Source organism: Borostomias antarcticus (genome assembly GCF_949987555.1).
Source record: "Borostomias antarcticus genome assembly, chromosome: 15".
In the NCBI taxonomy this organism is placed as follows: Eukaryota; Metazoa; Chordata; class Actinopteri; order Stomiiformes; family Stomiidae; genus Borostomias; species Borostomias antarcticus.
In genome coordinates, this window is record NC_140248.1 from 21,146,791 (window position 1) to 21,157,885 (window position 11,095).

General features: G+C 43.4%; 1 protein-coding gene across 1 annotated transcript in view; it reads left to right on the top strand.

The window, feature by feature from the left end:
• Positions 1 to 390: 390 nt before the first annotated feature.
• LOC311318710 (ephrin-B3-like) overlaps positions 391 to 11,095 on the top strand; it is a gene marked incomplete at its 3' end in the record, with an annotated part of 22,583 nt that continues 11,878 nt past the window's right edge. Inside the window, exon 1 of the mRNA XM_084450126.1 lies at positions 391 to 573. Within this exon, the coding sequence (XP_084306252.1) occupies positions 425 to 573 (149 nt within the window). The 5' untranslated portion in view covers positions 391 to 424. The remainder of the gene's footprint in view (positions 574 to 11,095) is intronic.

An 11,095-nucleotide genomic window follows, 5' to 3' on the forward strand; every position in this document is an offset into this window, starting at 1 on the left:
GAGATGAGGCAGAATATAAAGCGGTCATTATCCACAATGAGTATTTTCGTTTTTTGATGGGTCTTTCTACATTATGCTGCAGCTGAAATTTCGGCAAATCAATTTGCTCGGTGTGCACTGATTGAGATGTACGATGGACAGTAGGTTAAACATCATGGAATAGGAGAACGACTCTTGGATAAGCTACGCAAACGAGAGCTACATGTAGCAGTGTACTTATAACAGGAGACGGGTTTACATTGTATCGCCTCACACATTCCTACCAAACTGTGAATGTACCCGATCGATTTTTGGACGTTTCCTCGCATGTGGTTGCCGAAGTCCAGCTATAGCTGTGCGCTCCGAGGGATTTGGTGAACTTCGTTCGCAGTCTCCCTGCGATTCTTTGTCTCAAACGGATCTCCGTCCCCCTTTTCGGGGTACCATGGCAGCAGAGAGCCGAGGAGCATGGAGTGCTTTTGCACCCTGGGACGGCTGTAATGGATTAGGATTTCTATTGATCTTCCTTGTGGATTTACTGGGGGTAGCTGCAACTAACATGGAACCCATTTATTGGAATTCATTGAACAAAAGGTGAGTCACTCACCGTGAGTGGTACATTTAGGCCATGCAAATCACTTAATTCCCCTTAAACTCCCCTTAATGAAATAATGGTTGTAGCATAACCTACGCGTGTTGCACCACTAGACTAATAGTTCCCAAGTAGGCCTATCGGAGGACTATGGCCACTATGGAAGCTTCTCCAAAGGCCACCAGCTCTGCTTTTTTGTTGAGTGTCAATTTAAAGTCTCCGATAACACTTACTCTGAGTCCATATAAAAATCCTCAATTGTAACTCAACTAACAAAACGTGTTGCTTGTGTGAGTTTATTAGTCGAGGAATAGACTACAGAGATAACATTCAACTGTTGAGTTTAGTCGCCTAGGCTATTCGGTACTTAAAATATTTTTAACATGCATATTTATCTCCTTATCTTATTCTTAGCATGCTTCTATAGCATGGAAGCGTGGGAATGCCAGTGTTTTTAGCAGACGGTTATTATGTCAGGACTATGAGAGAGGGGTGGTCTTCACGGATGACTGCTCCCTGATAAAGGGTCGTGTGCGTGCTGTCTGTGGGTTCCAGCCTGAGCGGACTCCCTGCTGAGTTAGGAATCCACGCGAGGGAGACATGATGGAAGTCATTGATAACTTGTCCTGGATTTCCAACTCTTTTGGACCATCTCAGACACGCATTTATATCAAAGCTCAGTCGCCTATTCTCGTATTGCATGGGGGTTGTGTAATGTAGGCCTCCTTGCATCCCAGAAAAGGCGGACTTGTGTGTGGTTTTGAAGTGATTTCACTGAAGTTCAACCCAATGGCCTACTTCACAACAATCCCTGGATGGCATTGCCTACAACTCTTGTAGAAAATGGGGAAAATGACAGTAAAGGTATTGGCAAGACATGGAGAAATCTAAAGAGAGTTAGATGTGAAGAGTGTTGAAGTGGGGGGTGTACAGAGATAGATTAGCTCTGTTCTGAGGTCTTATCTCATCTATCTGTATGGATTCAAATCCTCCTCTGATATCTGAAAAGGTCAATGTGTTTACTCACGGCCTATTTCACAGCTCCTCAGGTCCCTCAGATGTCTCAGGCTGGACACACACACACAGTTGAAGTAGAAGTGATGGTGTAGCAGTCTAATGGGTCGTTCTCGGTGTCGATGCAGTTGCCCACCGGGGACCGGGGTTCACTTCATTGTCTCGCTAGATCCAAGTATGGCCGGATACCAGAGGGAGTGACACATTGGGCCGCCACTAGGGATGAGACGGTATACCATAAAACCGCGAACCGCGGTATAAAATGTCCACGTATTAGAACCGTGACATTCCCTGTGTATTAATATATAATATATAGTAAATACTGGGGAGGTGAAATGCCGTATACCGGGAAATACCGTAAACCGTACCGTGTAACTAGATACCGTACCGTAATGCAGAAATCCATACCGTCTCATCCCTAGCCGCCACACCCTGAGGCTGGTTAGAGCGTCTTGGCCTGAGGGTTCGTCACGCTACAGCGACCCTGTGTGCGTCAGAATCACAGTCCCAGGCTCCAGAGAGAAGTTGTCTCTCTCCTTCGTATCGCCGATCGGCGGGGTTGTGCGACAAATCTTCAACAGTAAGAATGAGGCAATTTGACATGTCGGGGGCAATTGGTTGTACCAAATTGGGAGAAAACTGAAAAATAAGAAAGATAAATGTACAAATAAATTAGTAAGCACAGACTCCGATAGAGCACGCTCACACACGATTCACCTGACTAAATGGCCTGAGGTAGCCAGGAGTGACTGTGCCTTTGTGTTAGCTTTGAGACTGTATACAAGCACGGGAGGAGGTTTGTGGTGCTGATTTGTGTCATGTTGGCTTGGTAAAGTACGTAAAACGTTTCCCAGTGCATGCCGTCTGTGCATCGCTCCAGGGGAAGTTGTTGTACAACTCCGTCCCTCAAACGTGCATTAAAAATGTATCCTTGCTGCCTGCTCAATATTTAATGAAGCGCCTGCTAATTGGCTGAAGATAGAAGCCTTGTTAACTGGGCTAAGTGTTTCACGTTAAAACATTTTAGAGGATGGTAAAAGAAAAGCAGAAGAGATACCGTTGGTCAGGAGACTTCCCAGAAGTAGAGCCAGTTTACTGATGAACTCTGTTGCTTTGTGTAAATTAAGCCTCTCAACACGGCTTCATAACCCTTCTAACCACAACAATGTGTGTGCCAGATAGTTTGTGTTTATTGATAGGACTTTGTCTTTGGTTTGTAGTGTGTGGTCAGCCTCATGGTGAGGCTTTTAAGGCTCTTGTTTATCATGGGAACAATTCACTCCCTGTCCTATAGTGACACCTCCCAGACAGCTGTGTGTGTGTGTGTGTGTTTGTGTTGTGTGTGTGTGTGTGTGTGTGTGTGTGTGTGTGTGTGTGTGTGTGTGTGTGTGTGTGTGTGTGTCTTGTGTCTGCGCCCGCTATGTGCAATTTACTGTACGTAAGTGCCTGGGTGTGTCTGTCATTATGTGTTTCAAAGACTTAAAGAGACAAACAGACAGGCTAGGTGGAATTGCAGAGAATAAACATTGTCTGAAGACAGCAATGGAAAGTGGAGCTGCTACAGTATGTGCCGTGTGCCAGTATGTCTGAATAGACTTGTCTTTTAATGGACATGACTTGGCTGTGGGATGCAATCTGCATGACAAAACAAAACATCTTCAAAGAAAGTTTTCCATGGACTTGTGAAAGTGACTCTGGAAACAGCACCAAATAGGCTGTACCACTTGACCTCGGATTAGGGGCGCGAGAGTAAGGGAGGATAATCCTCCAAAACAACACAACACACACCCAACAGTTCTTTCATGTGGAGTGGTCTACGTCAGACAATATTGTGGGGATTATGCTCTTTTCTCTCTGTCTCCTCTCTCTCTCTTTCTCTCTATCCCTCTATCTATATATATATATATTCTCTCCATTAGGGTAATGTAAGATATTTTGCTATTATGGTAATGTGGAACTAGACTGTCTGAAAGCAGGCAGTTCAGATAGCTTTAACAGTACTAAGTAGGTTGTTATTGTTAGTGTTTAAAACTGAAAATTGAATGTAGTATCTAGCTGGAAAAAATCAAGTAGGCACTGAAAGTAAATCTCCCACTGATGACCAGTCATTATCACTCAGTTTATACAGTTCAATGAGTTGAATAGTTCAAAAAATATAAAATTTTCTCAACATGAGTGTAATAAGCATGTCATTCTGGGTATTTCAAGCTTTGTTGTGGTGTATTGAGTGAAAGAGTATTTCCCAAAGACATCCATTGAGTTGACTCAAAATGGTTTTAATGCAGATATGAGGGCAAGGCTCTCACAATTTATGTATTTAAGGCTGAAAGGAATTCCAAAAGTATGAATGGTAGGAAGGTGACATTTCACTCAGTTTAATAAGCTTGTTAGCCTGAGTAATACCCTTTGAATTTAGCACGTATAGCTTAAAAAATGGGCAAGTAGTGATCAAAAGTGTTATTTCATCCATAGACTTCCTTTTTTCGCAAGTGATATCAAAATGAAAAAAAAAAAGTCATATCGGCCACAACCATGATAAAGATGCACTGAATAAAGTTTAAATGGTGAGAATATCTTAAACCGTTTAAAAGGGAAAAAAATATATTTCCCATAGACATCCATTGAGTCTCATGTTGAATCTCAAGACCCCATAGCATTAAAAATGGTTGAAACACAATGAATAAGTAGTGATGAAAGGTATATGGCATAGCTGCCATCACCATGTAAAGTTGACCAGAAAAAAGTTTAAATGGTGTGAAAGTAGATACTGTAGGTGCCAAAAAAGTGGGCGTCATAATAAGTACAAGAAGTTTGTAAGAGAACAATAGTGTTCTTGCTTTCAATCCAATGGGGATTTTCTCAGAACTGAAATTATTGAAAATAAAACATGGTGGATCCTACTTATCACCACAAAGTACCCCAAAGTATACCCAGAAATACCACAAAGTACCCTAAAAATACCCAAAAGTACTGTACCACAAAATACCCCAATGTGCCCCAAAATACCCAAAGAGCCCCAACATATACCCCAAAATACCATAAAATACCCCAAAGTGCCTGGAAATACATCACAAAGTACCCCAAAATACCCTACAGTACACCAAAATACCCCAAAGTATACCCCAAAATACCACAAAGTACCACAAAATACCACAAAGTGCCCCAAAGTATACCCTCAAATACCACAAAGAACCACAAAGTACCTCAAAGTATACCCCAAAATACCACAAAGTACCACAAAATACCACAAAGTACCGCATAACACCCCAAAGTGCCTGGGAATATACCACAAAGTACCCCAAAATACCATAAAATAACCTAAAGTGCGTGGAAATATACCACAAAGAACCCCATTATACCCCAAAATACCCCAAAGTGCCCCAAAGTATACCCTCAAATACCACAAAGTACCACAAAGAACCACAAAGTACCTCAAAGTATACCCCAAAATACCACAAGGCACTACCCCAAAGTGCCTGGAAATATAGCACAAAGTACCCCAATATACCCCAAACTACCCCAAAGTGCCCCGAATTATACCCTCAAATACCACCAGTGCTCCTAATACCCCAAATTTACTTTGGGGTATTTAGGGTATACTTGAGGGGACTTTGGGGTATTTTGGGGTATTATGGGGTTCTTTGTGGTATATTTCCAGGCACTTTAGGTTATTTTATGGCATTTTGGGGTATACTTTGGGGAATGTTGGGGTATTATGGGGCACTTTGGGGTATTTTGGTGTACTGTAGGGGTACTTTGGGGTGTATTTCCAGGCACTTTGGGGTATTTTATCGTATTTTGGGGTATATGTTGGGCCTCTTTTGTGGTACTTTGGGGTATTTTTAGGGTACTTTGTGATATTTTGGGGTATACTTTGGGGTACTTTGTGGTAGTTTGTGGTATTTTGTGGTTCTTTGTGGTACTTTGTGGTGATTAGTAGGACCCAACATGGTCACAGAGAATTTCCCCAGTCATGGTCTGAAGCAGAAAGCTGTGGCCATGACGTTTGCTGCATCTGGTGCCTTGACAGGGATTCTTGCGAGATGATTAATCTGGCAAAATATCTGAAGTAATCCAATGGGATCATCACCAACTCCTTCCACAGATGTGGGGAGAATTCAAGTTGAAGTGAGGCGAACATCACAGAAAGAGCATGTTATAAACTAGAAAGCAGTCAACCTACTTTTCCAGTGTTTTGTTTATAATGTTCATGGTTGACACCCACAAACAGAATCATATTATCAGCCCTCTTCATTTGAAACACCCATGTGACTACCTGCCAGTTTCATCTGCGAAACCCCTTTCAACCTTCTTGTCACTTTACATGTTCTGTTTCAAAGGTGCTTCTGTGACATTAAAGCAGAGCCTTGGGGAGAGAGTCTGTCATTTTAGCAATAAACCACTCGAGGCCGTGTGTTATAGTGATTTTATAACAGCTAGGGGGCGTTGTTAGGCACAATGCGAAGCGGAGTGCCTAAAACCCCCCTAGCTGTTATAAAATCACTATAACACACGGCCTCGAGTGGTTTATCGATTTTATACAACGGTTACTACAGCTATTAGTGTCAAATAAACACAGCAATGTAAAATATTAACATTTATTCAAAACGAAGCATCATTCCCTCAATTCCGCCGAGCAAAATAGTTCCCCTAACAAAAGGGTTGCCAAGCAACAGATGCATTGGATGGAATGTTCAGTTCTTTTTTTGCTGCATCCGAATTTAAGAAGACGCTTAGCTTTCAACCTTCTTCAGCGCTATTTTGATTTTTCACTTATTTTTCATTTCCTCTCTCCACCAGCTCTTCCACTCCTGTTTTCTCTGCCCTCTTCTCATGCTCCACTCCAGCTCTTTTTATTTCTCTTATAAAGGTTAAGTGGGCTGATATTTCCTGTACGCTTCACCAAACATCATGGGTAATTGACTGTAGTCCAAAGAGTCATGTCAGCAAGAACAAAAAAACGTAAACAAACAGATCTGACAAAAGACATGTAGTTGTTTTAACAAACAAGAGGACATTTTCCTTTCAATGTTCATCTACAGTAATTGAACCTCACTTGTCCACTCCAGTTTTAGCCCTGACTGTAAAATGTCATATATAATGTCCTCTCTATACACACTCTGGGGAAAAAATAGAGATTGAACCTAGCTGCTCTCAAAAGACAAGTTGTGTGTGCGTGCGTGCGTGCGTGCGTGCTTGCGTGCGTGCGTGCGTGGTGCATGTGTGAGATACAGACAACAATTAAGAGACTGAGGAAGAAAGGGGATTTGAGGACAAAAAGAGAATATTTTTCTCTCTCTCTTTGTCCCTCTATGCACTCTTAGCTGCTCTTCTGAAAGAGAAGCTGTGTTTTTCGTCTTTCTCATCTTAAATCACCCCTGTGATTTGGGGTTGATGAGTCTTTCCATGTGGTGTAAACAGTCAGGGGCCTGAGGGTAGCATGCATGTCTCCTCCCATAGGCTACTGTACACCTGAGAATCAGCCAAGCAAAGTGCTGGGAAAACCTCCACTCTCTCAAGATCCTCTCTGGAAGACAGCAATCCTGCAGTAGCCTAACTTTTGAGCTGTGCTGCTGTTATATGTCAAGAGGAGCTTTTGATGCAGACTGAGTCATGGGCCAGGAATGTGACTACTATCTGTTAGTCCTTAACTTATTAGATAGCACTGATCAAGACTCAAAACAACACTCAAAAAAGCTCTTCAGATAGTGCAGCACTCACTTAGCAAGTCTGGGGGAAGGGTTTTGGAAGGGCACAGTGTCACGACACATTACCATTCAAAATATTATTTTCATATTGTGTTTCTGTGGAAACGGTCTCACATGTGGAGGATTGATCAATTGGCATTATGCCCTTTAATAAATGGTGTGTTGTCACCAGCTGGCAGTTCATTACACAGGTTGTCTGGTGACCTGTAATTAAATAAATAAACCAGCGACAGTTCAGGGCAAGAGGTAATGTTTTGGCGTGGCGTGTGTTTGTGTGTGCGTTTGTTTGTTCGTTTGTTAGCAGGATTACGCAAAGACTACCAGACCAATTTTCACGAAACTCTGTGGAAGGGGGTAGAACGGGCCAACTTTAAACCCAAACCATTACATTTTGAAGCGGATCCAACTCACGACCGGCCATTCGCTGCCATTCATTTTTTGGACCAGGATTAGGCAAAAACTACCAGACCGATTTTCATGAAACTCAGTCGAGGGGTGTAGCATGTGCGAACTTAGAACCCATTAAATTTTGGAGCGGATCCGAAACACAGGGCAGGTCCACGAGCCACCCAAACACGGACACCCATTCACCTCCATTCATTTTGTAGACCAGCTTTACGCAAACCGCATCATTGAAGATGGGCAGAGCAGCTTGGACATATCAATAACAGTATGCCAGTCTATTAACACTTAAATTGGCGTGCCCATTTCTACCATTATGATCCCATGACCTGCTTTTAACTGAAGGAGCTTCTTATTACTCTTGGTACAGCCGGCTGCTGCAGAGGTAGGGTTGATCTGCTCTAGAACAGTCATCTGACGGGTCTGGGTGAGGCTTCCCACTGTACCCAAGAGGTTCTGGCGTGGTCTAGTCAGGTCCAGCCTGGCCTGTCCAGCCTGCTGGCAGAGTGGGCTTGGGGCCTCCTGGTACTCTCATAGAGAACTTGCAGACCAGAGCAAGAACATGTGTGCACTGTGGAGGGGGTTAAAGCTTGGCACACAGAGAACTGCAGCAGAATGGCAAGGGCAAACACAGTGGAGATGTTCGTTCACAGGTACACAAGATGAGGTGGACAGCTGCTGGATTGTGTGATGTCAGATGAGGGGCAGGCTGTCAATAGAGCAGGCACCCACATACCTCTAGACCTTGGCCCATGCAGGCGTTCTGACCACAGCAGCGACAGAAGCAAAAGCTCTGGCAAAGCAACACATAGACCACAAGTGGAGACACACAAACTGGTGCTAAATACATGTGTAATACACACACACATGCACACAGATTCAAATGTCAAGTAAGCTAGAGTTGCCCTCTCCTTGACCCCTGCTTGTTATGCCGCATTCCATTTGTCTGGGAAGTGGTGAGGTGGGAGGTGGGAGAGATGGAGAACGACGCCACAGGTAACCGCGGTACAGTAGACAACAACAACACGGAACAAAGATGAGCGTTAGCTAGCTGTGTTTGCCAAATCAGTAGATAACATCGCACTACGCAGTATTTTGTGCATACAAAAAAGGTCCTGAACATGTCCTCAGATAACAGTTGGGGAATACTGTGTGTACAACTTATTTAATTAGACACAAATAAGACAGAAATGCTAATAAAACAGTATTATTTAAGTTTCACTTAGTTACACAGGGAGCTGCCATCTTGTTCACGACTTCCAAAGTGACCTGGGGGTGGGGGTGGGGGTGAGTGGTGCGAGTTCACGAGCCGAGAAAAAAAGTTGTGAGGGGCGTTCCAGTTAAAACTGCGAGTAGTATTGCATGAATCACGACTTCACGAGCCAAATGGATTATTGGATTATGGATTATTCCCAAGACTCCTCTTGACCACTAGTATGCATAGTTATAGATATTATGTATGCAATCCTGGTACATCTTTTATGGTTGGTCTTAAAAGGAGCTGTCATGAATACATGTCAGAGTCCTTCTCATCAGTCCTGACTGACAAGGTTATATATTTCAATGGGGATTTTAAAATACATGGAAAGGAGAGCGCTGGTGCTGGAGTGATTCACCGTCTTGTGGCAGATGAATAGGAGGTTCTACTGTTTGAGTGCTGACTACTATTTTAAGAGCCACTCAGTGCTACGCTAAAGCCACAAGACTACAGAGCCACTCTCAGTGCTACACTAAAGCCACAGGACTATGTTGTTGGACCTCACGTTGGTATGTTCTCTTCAGCTATGTCCAATCATGCCTTCACACTAAATCCCCCCAATACCTTGAACACTGACCAACATTGATGTCTGTTTTCAACTCTCAATAACAACTTTCATCTATTAAAACAATGTGCCCTATGTTACAGTAGATGTCGATCCAAGGTCAACCATGTGTTGCCATAAATGGCATCAGGCATCAGCATAGTTACGTGACAGTTTTGACAGAAGACTGACGGTGTGGCCTTTCTTGTAATCAATGATGTCACATGTGTATAGAAATGTCACAGACACGCCTGATTGACCCATGCAGGACAGCTGTGTGGGATTGGGACATCATGGGAATCCTGACATTAGAGAAGAAGAGACTACATGTTATAGACTGGAGACTACATGTTATAGACCCTACAGTACTGTATGTGTTATAGAGACTATGATATAGACTCTATATGTTATAGAGACTAAATGTTATAGACCCTATGTGTTATAGAGACTATGTTATAGAGACGTGTTATACACCCTATGTCTTATAGAGACTACATGTTATAGACCTATGTTATAGAGACTATAGTCCCTACATATTGTAGATACTACATGTTATAGAGATCCTATATGTTTTTCAGTTCTATATAGAACCCTTTCCAGGTCAGAAAGAAGCAGCACTTTATGGAGATGAAAAAGGCTCTGTATGGAACCTTTTTGTTAGATATGGTTCTATAGAGCAGCCTTTTTTTACACTATGTGAACAGAGCTCAATCTGTACGATGGTTGGGAAGGTCGTTGTCTCTCAGCTCAAGGTCAGTCAGGCTAAATCGACGCTCCAGCCTGTCTCACAACCGACCTCCATGAACAGGGTTCACTTTCTCATTAGGACTGAATGCGGTGACATAGGCTATGCTATCTCACAGCTCCCTCTGTCACAGACAAAACAATCGGTCCATGTTTTATGATCCTGCTTAAACATACATGCCTCCCAATCCCTAGCACCCCCCCTCCCCCCCTGCCCCCGAAACAAGAAAGAGAAGGAAAGAGTAGGAGAGAGAGAGAGAGAGACAGAGACAGCCCGCTGGTTGATGTGTCTGGATGGGGCGGCTCTATGTTGAAATGTCAACAGGCTCTCAGGGTGCCGCTGAGTGATAAATGTGGAAGCAGCAAACAGAGGCTCTCTAAACCTTCATCTGCTGAAGGTTCCTTCGAACAGGGGAGGAGGGGGGGGGGGCTGACTCTGACACTAAGCTCTGTGGGACCCGAGGTGTAGATTCACCATGGCTTCGCTGTGAAACAGTCGCAGGTTCACAGTTAATTAAAACATGTCCTCTCCTGACAGTCTGAGCGGATGTGGGGTTCAGCCCCGAATTACGGAGAATTCACTGTGGACGTCCAACCAGACTACAAAGACCACCACAAAACTCCAGAGGTCTAAGAAGTTGTAGGAAAAACAAAAGCGGAAACCGCACGCGGCATAATTGACTCGAAGATTATTAGGGTGGAAACTGTGGATGTTAATAAAAAGGAGTTATAAATGGCCTAGTTATCCGTGAAAATATTTCTATAACATTTTTCTCTGCAGTTTGCTTCAGACAGAGTGAATGCATGTAGCCAGTCCTCTTTTCCCTTGCTGCTACTCCTCAGTACTGCAGTGT